General features: G+C 44.2%; 1 protein-coding gene across 2 annotated transcripts in view; it reads left to right on the plus strand.

Moving 5' to 3' along the window:
* Ebf2 (EBF transcription factor 2) overlaps nt 1–18,555 on the plus strand; it is a 207,663-nt gene that overhangs the window by 141,211 nt on the left and 47,897 nt on the right. For both annotated transcript variants that reach the window (XM_021181503.3, XM_085828729.1), the window contains 3 exons: nt 14,376–14,493; nt 16,113–16,243; nt 16,936–17,062. In XM_021181503.3, the coding sequence (XP_021037162.1) occupies nt 14,376–14,493; nt 16,113–16,243; nt 16,936–17,062 (376 nt within the window). The remainder of the gene's footprint in view (nt 1–14,375; nt 14,494–16,112; nt 16,244–16,935; nt 17,063–18,555) is intronic.

The following is an 18,555-nucleotide window of genomic DNA, read 5'->3' on the forward strand; positions in this document are numbered from 1 at the left end:
CGCAGCATGGGTATCCAATTATTGTGCCATGACCAACACATTTTATTTATTTATTTATTTATTTATTTATTTATTATGTTTACCCTACCTATCTATCTATCTTTGGTTTTTTGAGACTGTTTCTCTATGTTGCTTTGGCTGTCCTTGAACTTGCTCTGTAGACCAAGCAGGCCTCAAACTCAGAGATCTGCCTACCTCTGCCTCCCCGAGGACTGGTATTAAGTCTGCACTACCATTGCCTGGCCCAACACACACACACACACACACACACACACACGGTTGTCATGATAATATTTAATGCTGTCTGCTTCTCTCCACTCTGACTTCTCTGTTGATTCATAGGAAGACAAGCAGAAATGCAGTCTGTCTTCTTGGGAATCTGCAGAAAGGCTCCAGCTCTGGAGATGTACCATACCCAGGGTTCCAAATGTTACTATAAAGTTAAATAATTTTTTTTTCTAAAGAAAAGTGCATAGTAACAGAGTCTCATATTGCCACCAGGAGAAAATATTTGCTACACTGCTGGAAGAAACACAGTCTAGAGAAACAGAAGCAGGCAGCTTCGATCCTCAGGCTATCTTATGCTGCTGCACCGGGCAGAGTTTTTCATTTGAAGAGCCTCTAAGAACTGGGATTTGCATGTACTGGACCCTTCTGATTTTTCACTGCCACACCCAATTTAGAAATGTCCTGAGCTGGGCTTGGTGGCACACACCTTTAATCCCAGCACTCAAGAGGCAGAGGCAGGCGGATTTCTGAGTTCGAGGCCAGCCTGGTCTACAAAGTGAGTTCCAGGACAGCCAGGGCTACAGGGCTATACAGAGAAACCCTGTCTCGAAAAACAAAAGGAAAAAAGAAAAAGAAATGAAATGTCCTCCTGAGGCAAACACACGCCAGTGTTGCTTGTTGCTGCAGATCTTTGCTATGTGAGCGTTACTCTGATAATATGCTTTTCTGGCTTAGAGTTAACAGTGCTGACTTCAGAGCCACCAGAGCATCTCAGCCTTTCAGGGTGTGGTTTAGCTTCCTCATTCATGGATGAACAGAAAAGCTCTCGAGTTTCAGGACCGGGTTATCTCCAGGGCGGACATAACCGCACTTGTCCATTTTATTTCACATTCAAAATTTACGTTATAAGGTGACGTTCACGTACAACACACATCTCCATCGTGAGTACATTAGTGAGTGAGTGCTGGTGACTTTAGCACATGGGCAGCGTTGTGTGACTATCACTTCTGACTCCAGAACATTCTCAACACCTTGCGAATTACTCTGGGCTCCCCACTTTCCGTTTCTTCCCAGTTACCTGAAACCACGGATCTATCTGCTCTTTGGCCTTTATGGGCTTATTCCATATAAGTCTACAGAAGTCATAAAAATCAAATCTCTCAATATCTCAGGGGTCCGTCACGTAGCATAGTGTTCTCAAGGTTGGTAAGGTTCTTTTTTATAGCCGAGTACTATTCCACTGTCTGTGTAGATCGCATTTTGCTTACCCATTATGTTGTTAACTAATATTTGTGTTTTATGCCTTTAAAGCTTCTGTGATATTGAGTTGTTTTGGGAACATATGTTTCAGTTCTCTTGGGGACAGAGCTAGGAGTAGCATTTCTGGATCACAGGGTAGGTCTATCTTTAACTTTTTGAGAAACTGCCAAATTCTTTTTCACAGTGGCTGCACCAGTTTCGATTCCTAGCAGTCATGTGTGAAGACACCAGTATTTTTTTTTCTAATTCCTCCTGGCTTTATTACATTTTTTAAAAAATGATTTATTTTATTCATAATTGTGTGTGTGGAAGTAAGTGCAATGCTTGAAGAGGCCAGATGATGTTGTCGGATCACTCGGAGCTAGAGTTAACAGGCAGTTGTGAACCACCCAACATAGGTGCTGGGAACTGAACTTGGTTCTCTGCAAGAGCTGCATGCACTCAGAACTGCTAAGCCATCTCTCCAGACCCTTGTTTTATTTTTAAAATGAATCACCCTACAGCACTAGGGTAGACTCTCATGGATGTTTCAGTCTGTCAGTCACTCACGACTGAAGCAGGTTCTGCCAATCACCCTCTGATAGACTTACCATCTCCTCTGGAAGATGCCCATTCAAGTCCTTTGCTCATTTTGAAACCAGGCCTTCTTTTATTCGTTGCTGGATTGCAAGAATTCGTTATGTCCCTAAGATACATAGCGGGGGATCCTCCTTAGATGTGTGACCTAGCAATTTTAGAATCTTCTCAGATTCCAGGAAGAAACGGTCAACAGCAGCTCTTCTATGCAGGGAAGATTTTCCTGAAGAAGGGACTGCCTGTGTGCTGTTATGACCAACTGAGAAACCAGGATTGGATTTCAAATGTGACACAAAGCCAGGCATAGTAGGTGAGCACAGAGGGGGAAGAGCTATCTATAGAAAAGGACTGGATCACATGTGTCATCCTGATTGACAGGGGTGGCAGTCCTCTGCCGCACAGTAAAATGACTTCCCCTAATGATCAAACACATATTTGGTTGAAGAATGCTTTTGTGCAGATCTGAACAGAACACAAGTATTTCTCAAAAAACCATGAACCTAATCAAATATTTTCTCGTCTCCTAAAACTAATAGCACTAATAATCTTTACCCCCAACCCCTACAAATCACTGAACAACACTAAATCATTATATGAAGTACATTTCCATGACTGAACCAATCTCTTCAGTTCCGTTCAAATCCTAAAGACCATAGGATATGTAATTAATTGATGACAATGTTCTGTGGAAATATCTGGCTCTTAATCCTTGTCTCCAGTCCCTTTGGGAATCTGGTAAAGGACCTTTGTGCCAACATGGAGCCAGATTTTCATAAAAGCTGAACATTACATAGATTCTCCAGAGCGTGTCCCAGGGTTCCATGGGCTCCTGTTTTAAAGCAATGACGTTCATCTAGTACCAAGTAGCAGCTTCAGTGTTAATCAGACCCTGATTTCAGCACTCTGTCCACACAGGGCCCTGCCCCAATCTCTCAGCTCCTCTCTGGGGTTTAAGCGTTACCTGTTGCCAGGTGACTTCTGGCTCCATTCCCCCATCCTCCATCCTCTTTGGATCTGTAGCTAAAGCTTCAACTGCCTTCCCGACTAATGAGCATGAGCCCAAACAGGACTCAACGTTTACCCTCTGATCAGCTTCCTCCTCTTCCACTGGGATAGGATCACTTCCTCCTTCTCCCAAGTGTCTGGCAAACCCACCCCTCTCTCCTGTGATGGCTCCTTCCACTCTTTCCTAGACCAGTTCCCTGTCAGCTCTAATGACAACTGATCTATTAAAACACTGCATGCTTATCTACTGGCTATCAACACAAAACCCAGATTCTAAAAGGCTGATAAGATACTCTGCCTGCCTCAGTCTCTCCACTTCAGACAAATCTTCCACCTCCCTCACCCCAGGAAGCTCCCATATGTCATCTACCACTCACACACAACACCCCACTGCCGTCTCTTCCATCTTAGCATCTTTGCACATGCTCACATCGCTAAGATGGCATCTTTGTGCATGCTCACCTCTCTGTCTGAGAACCCCTCACTGCTTTCTAACTGCTGACTCCTCACCTCTCAGGACCAAATCTACATGTTACCTTCTTAGTGGGGCATCTTTCAGCTCCTCACAGCTATTGGTTTCTTGGCCAACACACCATTCTCCACAACCTCTGACGATTGCCACATTTCCCGGCAAATGTTTCTCCAGCATATGCTGCTTGAATGTAGTTTGTGTGGTCTCACTTGTACATAGAATCATAAAGACGCTCTGGAGGGCTCAGCACACTGTTGTTCACTCAAATCTTAAGAGAGAAAGGAAGGAAAAAAAGATGGAGAGAGAAGTTAGGGTTTCCAGGGGATCCGTCCTCCCGAAAAAGGAAGAACACTGATGTCCAGTATAAGCTAAGTCAGAACGAGCTCCATTCTTTATTTCTCTGCCGTATGGCTAGAGAACAGGCAGTAAATAAACCCAGGGACAGGTCAGCACATTGCTGTTTCCCACATTTGTGTTATAAAGCACATGTGGAGTTCACAACAATTTTGGGCTCATTGTTGCTAAGTCTCCATCACTGATGGGCAAGCTGATCTGTGGCAGGTAAGAGTGCGCCCATTCTATTAGTTATTCTTCTACCATGCGCCCGTTCTATTAGCTATTCATCTGCAAACATCACAGAGAACATTCCGTGTGCTGGACACCTAGCATAGGCAACCCAGAGGCAAGCCATCTCCATCTTCATTGGGATACAGGAAGTAGAATTTGTGAATGCTTTCAAATGCTTTCCAAAGCCCAGGTCTGCTTCTCTGCAATCTTTTTGCAAGGAGCCCTGCGTGGTGTAGTTGTCCTGGTGGTGCCTGTGGGAGCTCAGCTGTACAGTCAGTGAATATGACACAGAGTTCAATTATACCCATCAGTGTAACAACAGTTAAGTGTGAGTGTTCTTCCCAACAGTTTGCAGAACTTACTTATGCTATCAGAAGATCTGCCACTCAAGACAGGGCACTCATTTCTATACAGGGCTGGGCTGTCTACCATCTTAGAGGCAGCATTAGATTTTCCATTAAGCTATTCTGGTGTTGATCTCTTTAATATGTATCCTACCCCTAAATCATTTTTGATATGCGCCCTACCTCCAAATGAAAATGGAGGGCAGGATTATTGTAGGATAAATATTAGGAAAAAGAGGGAGGACTCCAGATACCTTAAAATTATCCCACAATCAGTCCCTTTAAGTTCCACCGAATGATCTGTTTTTAGTTCCAGTGGACTTTTATTGAGATAAAATGAACAGCAAGTACAACAATCAAAATTTTATCAACTGTTTTTTTTTCTCCCCCCTCTGACCCTCATATGCTCAGCAAAGACTCTTGCCAATGCCCATTGTAATTTGTATTGCTATGTTAGGTAGAGATATGTTAAGAGATAAGATGTAACTCGACACAGAAGGACACCTGAGTTTCTAGTATAAGAAAGGGTTATTTATAGGCTGGATGTGGAAAGATGGAGGAGCTGAGTTGGCTTTTGGACTGCATCTACTCATACAGGATTAGGTATAGATGAGGCATCCTGAGGAGATTTACAGGGGCTCCAAGGGAGCAGCTGGCGCTTTAGGGAGCATGCCTATAGCAGGCCTGTCAGACTTCTGAAGCAAGAAATCTGTGGTGCTGGGGAGACCAAAATCTTAGACACAGATCTGCCGGTGTAAGAACTGACAGCCGTGGAGTAGCCGGATAATACGATGGTCCTCGTGTTTATATTGCAGCGTGCCTCAGCCACACAAGAATGATGGAGAAATTAGCTTCTCTGACAAAAACACCTCGTCCACACAGCTGGGTGTTCACCATTAGTCTGTTTGACTGAATGAAGCAGGAGCAAAGGCCACGGCTACTCATGTCTTGGAACGGGGCCAACATCTATCCAACAACCCCTTATGATTTTTTTTTAAACCCTAGCTCTTATATAAAACTTTTTAATGGCACTACCATCTATTTTCCTTAAATAAAAAAATGTTGAATGTTTCTCTCACACCCGCTGAAGAGGGAAAGGAGAGTTTAAATTAACTCCAAATGGTACGAATTTAATAGAGCCCCAGCTGCCTGCAGGTTTCTTCAGTGCAAACCTCTTGGTCTGAGAGCTGCCCCAGCTGCTGTGTGATCTTGCAGCCCGTCCCATTTGAAAGTCACCGTGCTACCAGGCCACAGTTCTAAACACATAATGAAAACCACTTGACTTGGGCCCCTCTGATCAGCAGCTGAGCCCATGATCTGGTCATAAAGCAAACCAGCTAGTCCCAGGGCTAGCAGCGATCTCTCAGGAGTTAAGGGGAAAACCTCTGAAGGCCTGAAGGGTTTTCTCTCTAGGGAGTACTTCTTGTTGTGGAATGCTGTGAGCCCCTTCAAGCTTTTCTTTGCTGCAGCAACCTTCTGCCTTTACACCTCTTGACATTTGGTATCTCAAATGAGGTCAGGAATCAGGGTGATACCAATTTTAACTATCTTACATTTTTGTTTTGTTTTGTTTTTGAGAATTTTGAGTTCTTTTTGGGAGAAAGGGAGGTGTCCAAGCTGATAGTCACTCACATAAACAACTTTTAGGGAAAGATATGCCAGACTTCAGACAGGTGAAAGCAAATTCTAAAGGTTCAAATGTCTCAGAGGATGCGAATTTGGGTGCCAAACTTGACCCTTGTGCCCATCCTAGTACAATGAGATCCAGAAATTACTAGAATACACACCAGAGCTTTCTCAGTTCTGCCACAGGAGGGAATGGCTTTAAAAACTGCCTACTAGGAGGCTCTGTGCTTCTGATTTTTGATGGACAGCAGGTGACTCATAAAGTCCTCCGGGAGAGAGTGTGGTGGGAGAAAACTATGGCATCGAACGAAGAACTGCATCAAATATATTATACGGCTCCCGAGAGGCTCCCAGAAACGTTTGCTAGTGAAATACCGCCCTTGACTACAGCATCCTTCTTGGCATTCAGTTTTGATGGGGAAAGCAGTGAGGGTGATGGGAGAGGATGAGGTAGGGTGGCATGGCAAGTGCCTATGGCCTCCGAGAAGATGGGAGCTGAGAGTTGTGAAGCAGATGAATGGACTAGAGGCTCTCTAGGGACAGCATGAAAAGCTGGCTAAAATCAAAGTTCTGCCTCTTTATTTTGCTACATATTCAACTGGATTAAAAAAAAAAGCAAGTCTGACCTAAAACATTTCTAGTAAGTGTAAAAAAAGAACTAAAATAATTGATGTAAAAATAAATACAAGTTCTATTCTGAAGCCAAGTTTGGCAAAACAGCCCAGTGGAAGACCTTTGTGCACAAGACTCTGCCTGGGTTGGCTCTGAGCTTTTGCTTGGTTTTGCTTTCAAGTCAGAATAGCACCGGGGAGATAGTTTAGTTGGTCAAGAACTTGTCTTGCAAGTGTGAGGTCCCAAGTCCTATCCCCAGAATCTACATAAAAAGCTGGGGACGTTGCCATCAGTGGGTGATGTGGGAGGCAGAGGCAGAGGCAGAGGCAGAGGCAGAGGCAGAGGCAGAGGCAGAGGCAGAGGCAGAGGCAGAGGCAGAGGCAGAGGCAGGTCCTCAGAAGCTCACTGCCACTGCCATGGTACACATGCCAGCCTGCCTGGTGAAGTCCCAGGAACTCACCACCCTCCAAAACCTGCATGGGTGTACACAGATTTATGTATACAAACCCATCATGTGAGTCCCCTCAACTTGGATAACTCAAGTTTTAGAATTCATCATGACGATATCTATCAAGGCTTGAAAGGTCAGGTTAGTTCCTCTCATTTTGTGGCGGGGGGTGGGGGTGGGGGACTCCAGGGTGTTGAGTGGTGCACAGTTTAGTTTTGGTGGCTATATTGCTGCCCAGGGAGAGTTGCTGGTGATGTCATTTGTCTATCTTGGTCCATCCTCCTGTAGGCTGCTTGAAGCATTCAGTGCCTGGAAGCTCAGGGCAAGCTTGATGGCAGCATACAAATGGTACACATGCATATATGTAGGCAAACACTTATATCCATAAAATAAAACCCTGGATGGCGGGGTGAAATATAGCACTGCCTGGTCAGTTATAAATAATCTTGTCAATGCTACAATCTTGGTGTCAACAATCCCAGAATCCTTCTGCCAGTCTCTATGGCAACCAGTTTTGTGTTCTCCTGTTTGGGACTTGATACTTCACGGAACAGAAACTTTACCTGTGGAGAATGTAAAATAAAGCCTGTTTCTAAGAATCCTGGGAATACGTCAATATTTTTTTTTATGGGGAAAAAACCCATACTTGTGGGATAGGCATTTAAAAGTAATTTGAGGGACTCTGGAGTCCAGTCAACAAAGATGAATCTGGACTTTAAATCTGGCTTAAAACTACATGTGCCAACAGTGAGGTGGGTACCAAGAAACAAACTGCAGCAGCTGAACTGTTTGTTGTTAGGTTGGACAGCACTAAGGAAGGCTCAGGCAGAATTGTTTCATTAGACTTTTCTCATCAGTTTTGGGTATTAGCTAGCATATTAAAGCCACAATGCATAGTTCTCTCTCCAATGTGAACTCCCAGCTAGGTTGTCTCCCGTGGCAGTGGTCTGCCCCGGTCCCCTCTCTCTTTAATGGCCTCTATGTCTCTTTTCTCCTTCCACAGGTGGAATATAAAATCCCCACATACAGTTGTGCTTTGGGAAAGCTGAAATAACATATAGAGCAACTGAAGAGTAATAAGGGGAAAGCACATCATGAATCTAATTCCATTTCCAGATGTAAAATGTCATAAAGGGTTTTTCCCCCCACACTTGGCAGAACAACGGGAATTTTTGAGAGCATTTTATTTCGCTGCATGTATGCATGTTCCTAAGTAAGGGTATCAGAGAGGCCTCGCAGTGATCGAGCTATAAATGCCTCCTGTTACTGCTTTGCTGAGGCCCCACATTGAGCTGAGAGGTGTATGACCCTCACAGAAATGGCAGAAGCCAGTGCCTGGCTAATAGTAGAATCTGGCGTGACTTTAGAGTAAGCACTCTAAAGGTGCAGGGGTGAGAGGCGGGGATGAGGGGGGGCTTCTAACCAGAGTGATTACTCTCTGCGAACAATGGGATTGTTGTCTGTTTCAAAGAGCAAATCACTTAGCCTTCCCACCCATTTTTCTTCCTGACTTCTTCATGTTTAATCATCTTCACACAGGCGCCTTTGGAGACGCACTTGGGTATGGGGTGAGAAAGGATGACGGAAAGGAAGGAGGAGAACATTCCCCTGATTAACGTGAATCAACGAAAGTCATGTAGTGGGAACTTTGAGGATAGAGCTTTTGATAAGTGGAGCAGTTCCAGAAGTGTACCGTGGGGTGTGAAAGCAACCCACAGTGGGGAGAAGTCCGTTTTCATGTCTGCTTGACGCGGGTATAATTTTAATACCAAAGAAATCACTCCTCTATTGGAAAATTAACTGCGAAGGCAGATTATCGGGTGTGCCCACTGACCGTTACTCCCACCGTGTCCTTGTACGAGCTGTAAAAAGCATTTTTCCCACTCAGCTCCTGCTTGGTATAAATTATTAGGGTGAGAAACATGGACTGTCTTAAGGGTAATAAAGATAAAAATAAGAAGGCAGTTTTCATGTGTACTTTGTAAGAAACTGTTTGCACACTTGTGAGTTCTATTCTCACATCTGGCTTTGTACTCTTTAAAGGACCAGCCAGACCAGTGTTACACTCCTGTCTCTCTGCTAATGCCACCTTATCATTCGTTGACTCAAAATAGAGACACACAGGGGCAGAGACAAGTGAATAGCTGGTCTATTTGGGGCCAGCCTGATCTACATAGTGAGTTTCAAACTACCCATGGCTACTTAGTGAGACCTTGCCTTAGTGGAATACACACACACACACACACACACACACACACACACACACACACATTTGGAGAGACGAGTTAGCAGTTAAAAACCCTGGCTTCTCTTTCAGAGAACCTGCGTTCAGTACCTAACACTCACATGGTAGCCCACAACCATCTTTAACTCCAGTCCCAGGGGACATGACATCCTCTTCTGGCCTTTATGGGCAGTGAGCACACGCACAGTACATACACATACATGCAGGCAGGACACAAACATAAAATAAAAATAAATAAATCTTTTCTTTTTTAAGTGAGGAAGAATGAGAGCCTACAATCACTTGTCTCTTAGGTCTATGTTTACTGGCTAACCAAAAATTAGAGGTAACAGTCAAAACAATGAGTTGCAAAAAGGAAGGACCACTCTCACTTAAACCTTGAGTGATTTCAACTACTCTCACCTCCCCTGCCCTAGAACTCTGGCCTGAGGCCATCTTGAGATGATTGAATTGCTTGCTGCTTGTGTGCCGAAGTGCCTGAGCTGAGGTTGGAGCTACCATCTACAAGGACTTGTGCAGATCTGAAATACAGACACATCAACCGAGAGAGATAAATGGAACTTGTCACCAGTCTGAGCAGCAAACACGGAGGTCCATCCCTCACGGATTATGGACATCTGTATTCCTAATTGGCATTCTTTCGGGCTATGCCAGCAGACTGGTAGTGCCAGGAGAGCAATAGCCTCGGAAAAGATGAGATGTCACGTTTAGGTGACAAGAGGCATGGATGAGGCATGGGCACACCATTGTACGGAATCTTGGTCCATATGGTTGCTATAATACTGGTGATTTGGGGTTTGAGGGACCTCCAAATGGCGTGTTTCATCCAGACCGAACGTGCTATTTTCAAAGCAGATGGGTTTATGATCTTAGAATAACAAGTGGTTTGGATGGTCGCATGACCAGCAGAGTCCGTGGTAAGACGCATATAAATAGTTAACAAGGTAATGGTAAGAAATGTTGACCTTGATTTGTTTAGCTAAGATGTAAAGATTTTTGAAGGTCAAAGGTGTCCTTGTGTAGTGTTTTGGAGTCTAGCTGTGTCTGACCCTCTAACATTAAGCTGCTGTGGCCTGCAGTTTTGAAGAGTGAAGCAAACCAGGGGAAAGCAGGGAGGGGGAGAGAACAGGAAATGGAGTGAGGTGTTTCAGGAAGTTGTCAGGGGTTGACTGATTGATTCCAGATGGAAGGGGTCAGCCTCCATGACCCAGGAAATACTCACTAGGGGAAAGAAGTTGGCTTGGGGAAGGGGAAGGCCTGGGAGTGGGATGATGTTGGAATGTGCATTCTACTTCCTTTAGCCTTAAAACATGGAGAAGTCCTTACTCCTTGGGATAGAATAATATCAGCGTTGTCATCATCCATCAGAGAACAGAGAAGGAAGTTAAACCTGAAGCCTTGACTGAGCCAAATGGGTCTTCCCGTGCGTAATGTAGCTTATTCTTCTAGAAGTAGAGAGAATGGATGTAAAATCCAGTGTTCAAGCATGAATAGGGATAACAATTCATACCTGATTTCATGTGCTGGAATTTGTGAATCAAATCCATTAATTTTTTTTTTTTTTGCAAATTTAGCTTAATTGGCAGGCTTTCCTAAGTACTTCACAGCCTAAGATATTTGGAATATGAAAAATAGAATTTCACACACAAACACACACACATGCACACACACACACGCATGCACATACATTTGGACATAATTTAAAATCTTGTAATAAATTTTGCAGACACTGAAATAATTCAGGTTAATTCCCTTGCTGTCATGAGAGGCCAGCACTAGCCAGCAAAAGATTAAAATTTATTTCCATTGTTAATAGAAAATAATGAAGTGCATGTGAACCACCAGGGTATATCATTTGGGAAATGTTCACTTTGGAACCGAGTCTCTCTCCACCCAAAGCCGACGATGATGAAATCTGCTGGCTAGAGAAAGCTCTGCATTTTGTGGCCAGGATGCACAAGAAGTGTCAACGGACAGTGTGACAAGCTTATGCAATGACAGTTCCTGAGTGTCTGCCCCTCACAGCCTCGTCATCCTCAGATGGAGGCTGCATTTCTCTTTGGTGTTCTCGGGCTTGTTAAGGTGTAATGCTTGAAGGTCTCTCATTTTTGTTTTGTGTTTGAAGGTCTATTTCGCACACACAGCCTGATGCCAGCCCCCTCCCTGTTCTGCTAGTCTCAGAGGTAGCATAAACATAGGAGATGCTTAACACACACTCTCCAATCCTGTCAAAACGAGTTCTCTTTCTTCCTCTGACTCAAGGCGTGGTCTTGTACTCTCTGAAATCACTCAGATAAGCACTCAGGCCTGGTGTACTTGCCAAGAGTGATGGATGTCTGTTTTGCGGTTGCCACCACTGGATAGGAATTATCTAGAAGGCCTTTTCTCAGACATTCACATGTTAACACAGACACAATTGGAAACAGACCTAAGGCTAGACAGGCTACATCCCTGAATTGTGAGCAATTATATGGGCGATAATTTTCTGAATGACAACTGAGCTTCCTTTAGGTTTGTTCTCTGAGTCCCCAGGGCCTGTCATGACTCCTGATGTGTTGTTGGAGCTCAATGACTATCTGTTGAGTCGAATGATTGAAACTCATTTACATCCATGTAAAATTTTCATATAGGTTACATCAAGCCCACAGAGTGAGGCTACATGAAGTGATTTGTGGAGCACAGGTCCAGGGGATTCTTTTAAAATGAGACTCTAAAATGAGTCTTATAAAATGTTTAAAGATGCCATCCTGGTGGCTGATAGCTCAGTCAGTAAAATGCTTGCCACGAAGGCACAAGAACCTGAGTTCAGATCTCCACGTTAAAAAGCTACATGTAATGGTGTGTGCTCGTAGCCCCAGTTTGGGGAAAGTGGTGACAAGGTGTATCCCTAGGGCTACTGTCAAGCAGCCTAGGCTAATTGGCAAATTCCAGAATAGTGAAAGACACAAGACAAGGTGACTATCACTTGAGACATGCCACCCAAAATAGTTGACCTTACATATACATTCACATGCAAAGGGACACACACATGCATACACATTCACACACATTTACACACACTCACACATACATATACATACTAACAAACTCACATATACACATACACATTCACACACATACACATATACATACACACCCTCACACACTCACATACACACTCAAATATACACACACATACACACAACAATCATACAACCCACTCATACACACACATACTCACTCACACACTCACCTATACACACACACACACACACACACACACATGAAATTCTCTTCAAGGCAAAAGAAAACAAAAGGAGGGAAGAATATCCCTTGGGATTATAGCTGACTGGGGAGGGGTATGAAATCATTTTCTGAAGGGATAAAACATTCCATTCTTGAGAGGAGAATGGATTCTGCCATGAAGGTTTACCATAACACTTTCGAACCTGTGCTTGTCACAGTTTTTCATACAATGGGAGCAGGGAGGGGACCATGCGATCCGTGGGATGAGAACAGTAATGCCTGAACGGGTTTTGAAGTTGAATGATGGGTTCTCGAATTTTGTTAGCTGTTCTGTCATCTTATTTGCCTGAAATTATCTGTAATAAAAAGGTGTTTCGATTTCTTTCCCATTGAGATCTGAGCAAGGTCATGCCTCTCCACCCTCCTCTTTCATTTAATAAGTTAGAAGGCGTGGCAGAACAATTACAGGTAGGGTGATAGTCTGCACCGGGGCCATAGGCAGAGAGAGTCATTCTGAAGCACGGCTCATTAGATTATTCAATGTCCTTCCTGGACAGGGCTATACATAATTATGAGCATGTGTATAATACGTTACTTTCTCCAAAGAGCCACGGAAAACCTGCTGTGCATAACTGCATGAACTGAGTAGTAGCGATCCTTCTGAGACACTTTCTTTCCTTGGTCAAGTCCAAGGGTGGTAGGTGTGGCCAGTCATGCACTTTTCTGCCTCCCTTGATTCAACTCTGCCTTTGAACTTCTTTCATGATCTGACCAGCAGCATATGTAATAGAACGAAATTCTCTCTAGATATATATGTAGGCTAGCAACCATTCTGCAGTCAGGTCATAAGCCCTCTGAGAGCAGTGGTGTGATGATGCCTTTCCATTGCTGTGATGACTTGTGCTACTATCTCTCTTTCTAGAACCTTCTCCAGAGTTTAGACTATGCAAGAATTGCACTGGATAATGTCCTCTGTCTTACTAGCTGGACAAAGGAGGCAGGAGTGAGGCAAATGGGTCACAAATCATCATACTTCGGCCTGCCTTTCACATCGTGCCAAACATTTTCCATGCACCATCTAATGCTATCTCGTTCAGGCCTGCAAGAGAGATAGCATTATTTATGTTTCCGAGATAAGAAAAACTGAGATTTGAAAAGGTTCAGTGATATGTACTCAAGTTTATGTTAGGACTCATGTGGCCTGGGATCTCAGTTCGATTTTCAATCCGAGTCCTTTCTCTTCATCGCTCCACACCCACCTCTGCCCTTACCTCCAGTTAGACACTAAACATTCCATATCTCCCATACTACATTTGGGGAGCCTCATCTTCTCACAGAATCTTTATCACTGTTCACGAATGCCGAGGGACAGCTGATCAGCTAGTGATCAGCTAGTGTCCCTTGGACCACAATCCAAGGGACAGGATCCCTGTTTCCAAGCTTGGAGAAATGAGCTTCGCAGTGAAGATTTTGTCTCGGTCCCTGCATTACACTGTCTGCAGCTGTGGCAACAGCCAGAGGACAGTCTTGCTGGTGATGAGGCTTCTGGAAACAGCAGACAGAAGGCCAATTTCCCCTGTCGTGACATTGACAGAGTTTGAACTCAGAGACATAATAACCCACAGGGCCAAAGGCTGCCTCTTGTTTGACTCCAAAATTTTGCCCTGTCTCTCCCTGGCCTTGCAGAAATGTTTTACAAGGAATCCTGTTCCACTGATACCCTGGTGTGAACCTGACCCAACCCTCCTCTTTTCACTGTAAATGCAGGTCGTGTTGTCCACAACAGTAAATGTGGATGGACATGTGCTGGCTGTTTCTGACAACATGTTTGTTCATAACAACTCTAAGCATGGAAGGAGAGCAAGAAGGCTTGACCCATCTGAAGGTAGGACTGGGACCTGACCCAGACCTTCTTTGCATCTTTGTTTATAGACAAAGTCTCTAGCCCAGACTGGTCTAGAACTTACTATCTAGAAATTACCTTTCATCTTCCTACCTCCGCCTCCCCAGTGCTGGATTGCAGGTGCCCACCACCACACTCAGTATATGCCGTCCCAGGGATTGAACTTGGGACTTCCTGTATGCTAAGCAAACACTCTACCACCTGAGCTCCATCCAGCCCCATGGGCATTTCTAAGTGCTGCTGCTGTACACACTGACTGCACTCCACCCCACTCAGCTCCCGGCCAGCATACAGCTCTCTGTCTCTTCTGTTCCAATCCCTGTTTTTCTTTCAGCGAGAGTGGTATTTCAGGCGATCGCGGGTCTATGACATCTTAGTTAAACAGGAACAGTACAGTGCCAGACGTGCATGAATAAGTGTCAGATGTGCCTTTAAACAGATTGTGGGCAAAACAAAACAGTGTGCGGAGTGAAGCTGACACTAATTGATTTTTGTTTGCTTGGACAAGAAGAAATCACGGGCTGCTCTGGGTCGTTTTCCAAGTGCATTAAACTAATTAGAAATACTGGTAACTGTTAAATTTCAAGTTGTCCAAAAAAATTAAAGTATACCAATGGACAGACTGACAAACCTAAGTGAATTCCATCTCACTTGTTTTCCCTGCTTTTCTCACCCCAAACCTGCTGGTGTTGGAAGACCTCAGGCTATCGATAAGAATCAAATCCAGCTATGAGTTTATTGTTGATGCATCATTACATGTTACCCACCAGCCCTCTTCCCAGCTCAGCCCTTAAAATGTATCTTATATCATTTAAAATAGGAATTAATGAACTGAAAGAAAATGATTGAATCAGTAAAGAATTTGAAGCGGTGTTAATTCTCCCACAGTGGGCACTGAAAGGAAAGAAGAAAATCCCGGGGTTCAGAGCTCTGAGCCCTTCGAGTTTCTTTTGACTGATTGGATGTGATTGACTGGCCGTTCAAAGGGGGCTCATGTTTTTGGAGTCCTGCCAAAGTTCTCCTCCACCTTTGACCCTGTCAACTTTGGAAATAGAGTGATGGATTGAGTTTAGTTATGGCCTGAACGCAGTATTGGGTTCCTGTTGGGATGCACAGTCCAGAGGCCTTGAACATATGCATGAATGGAGGAAACTCTGTCTATAGAGTTGAGGGAGCAATTAGAGGTTGTCTCTAGGTGGGGTTGAGCAAACCCTTCCTCTGCGATAGATCCCGTTTCCTCTTTCTCTCCCTAGCATGTTAACAAGCCTTGTAAATCTTAACATTGTGGGGCAGAGGAGGTGGGGAGAGAAAAGGGATTTACACTTTTCTAGAGTGATCAACTTATAAAAATATGGGCAAAAACAACAAAGTTTTAAAAACACCCTTTACACAATTAGCTAAGTGTTTCAGTCTTTTATACAAAATGGCCAACTCATTAGGCTTTAATGACCTGGTAAAAACCAACAGCCAATTAGGGAAGGATGGGAAATCAACACAGCTTCTTGGAATGACCGACAGCTTTCCAGGACAGCACCTTTCCCAAACCCCAGCTATCACTCACAAAGGACACAGAGCTGACTTGTTCTTTCTCGTCTTTCCAGCTACACCCTGCATCAAAGCCATCAGCCCAAGTGAAGGGTGGACCACAGGAGGGGCCATGGTCATCATCATTGGTGACAACTTTTTTGATGGTCTCCAAGTTGTGTTTGGTACCATGCTTGTATGGAGTGAGGTAGGTCAAAGCCACTTACTCCCATGATATCCTTTGGCTCCATAGTTCTTTTGGGCTGGGGTAACCAGCAGTTCCCGGTGAAACAGCACCACAAATACTCAGCCCTGTATACCCACTACGAGAAAGACACTCAGGGTATCAAGACATGCAAAGTCATGACATTTTAGGAATGAATTCCTTAAAATGATATTCATTGCAGTATTACAAGATTGTGAAAAAATTAGGGTCTAAATATTGTATCATAAGAGATGATGGACAAAGAAGAGTATCTTTCCATCGTCGAAAATTATGTTTTGGAAAAATTCTAATGATACCAGAGAAGAGCATGTTTATGCTATGATACTGTGTGTGTGTGGAAAGTCAGAATAACAGTGGATATGCATAATCTAATTCTGTGACACACAGCCATTGAAATGTCTGGGCAACACACCAGATCCTAATATTGGTTGTCTCTGCATTATATAATTTTAGATTTCTTAGCATAGTTCTGTAAATCCCCAATTTTCTAAATTGGATATGTTTGGCTTACAATTTATAATCAGCAAAACCAACTAAGTGCATTACCAAAAGCGAAGTATGGCCGAGGAGTTGGGCTTGGCAGTTGTCACGCTAATATGTGAGGCCAGAAGCAGTGACCTCTTTCTTTGGTGCCTTGTGTAGTGACTGTCTTCCCCTGCCTCTTCCCTTCTCAGCTCATAACCCCTCATGCCATCAGAGTACAGACCCCTCCCCGGCATATCCCTGGAGTTGTGGAAGTGACACTATCTTATAAATCCAAACAGTTCTGCAAAGGAGCCCCGGGCAGGTTCATCTACACAGGTAAGAAAGAGAATGGTTTCTAAGGTAGCTGGTTCCTAGCTCCTCTTTGCTCTAGTTATCAGTATCTCTATTCTGTCACCAGCCTAGTTATTCTAGGTCTTTCTGGTACTGTGGAAGAATGGACTAAGTGAGGGGCATCAAATGGAAAATGAAGACTCAATTCTAAATTTAAACTTGACCTGAAAAACTTGTGCATGGTCTGTTGATGGCTTTGGCAGCTCACTTCGGGAATATACCCTTAGAAACGCATCTCTGTTATAACCATGCTAGGGACTTTCGTATGAGCAATTGGATAGACATAATCAAAGTTGTCGGCTGTGAGTTTTCTTGACAGCCACTCAAGCATGTTGTCCAGTCGAGTGGTACAAAGTATTTTAAAGCCTTACAAGAGTAAAACCTACCCAACCATTCCATTTCCACCGAATGTCTTTTTTTCACAGTGTTTACTCCAAATCAGTTGAACGACTGCTTTCTCTCGGTGAGGACAGATGATGCATGAGACAGGATTTCTTCCCTGTCTGGAGGTTTAGGAAGTTTTGGAGGATGTAGTTGTTTGACCGCCGAGTGTAGGTGGAGATTTTCTAAATTCGAAATGCAAAGCATCCATTGTAAGAAGTGTGGGGTTCAGAAAGAGAGCTCAGTGTGGATTGGGTCATGGGGTTTGGGACACCCACCTGGTCTCAGTGTGGCTAGCAAGTGATGGGAAAGAAAAGCTACACTATAGTTCCCACTGAGGCACAGTTCACCCACTCATCTATGCCTTTTGTGAAATGACATAACTCTAGTTTATGAGATATGAGCTATTGAAGGGATGGAAGTAGAATATCCCTAGTGAAGTGAACATTCTGGGGTTCGAGGCAGATGGCACAGCCAATGAATGGTGTGATATCAGTCAGATAAAAATATGGGCAGGAGAATGAGGGGCCTCAGGTGGGTCATCAGGAGACTCCTCTGAAGAAGGGACATCAAGGCTCAGAACAGTCTCACAGGAGGGGAGAACCCACAGGAACACTCTACCTCCTCTGTGATCCATTCATAGTCTTCCTATTACCCTATAGCTTCAGAGAGCTGGTGGGTCAGTGGTGTTTCCTGAAACCGTACCTGAAAGCCCATGACTCTGTTGGAGTGATGGGGTGTGCCTGGCAAAGAACACAACAAGATGATGAGCCAGAAATTTAAAGGAGCCAAGTGCCACTGGATAGGAACAAGAATGCCAGGGTATTAGAATGAAGTCCCTGGGGTGGGGAGCAATGGGAAATGAGGAAGGCAGGCAGGATGAGGAAGATGTTGAGCCAGGGAGGATCTAGAGAAGAGTAAGAAATGTAAGGACGGGTGTTGCCGTGGATGGGAAGTCAGCTCTATAGTGGAAGGAAGCTTGAGAAGGCCCTTTGGGAATCCCAAAAATGAGGGCTGAGGACAGTGAGGAGTTGCTGAGGAGGCGTACCTTGGGGAGGAGCAGCCTGGGAGAATGGACTGTCCGTGATGTCTGGTGA

The sequence above is a fragment of the Mus caroli genome, unplaced genomic scaffold, assembly GCF_978045245.1.
Source record: "Mus caroli unplaced genomic scaffold, Mus_caroli_1 scaffold_12, whole genome shotgun sequence".
Lineage (NCBI taxonomy): Eukaryota > Metazoa > Chordata > Mammalia > Rodentia > Muridae > Mus > Mus caroli.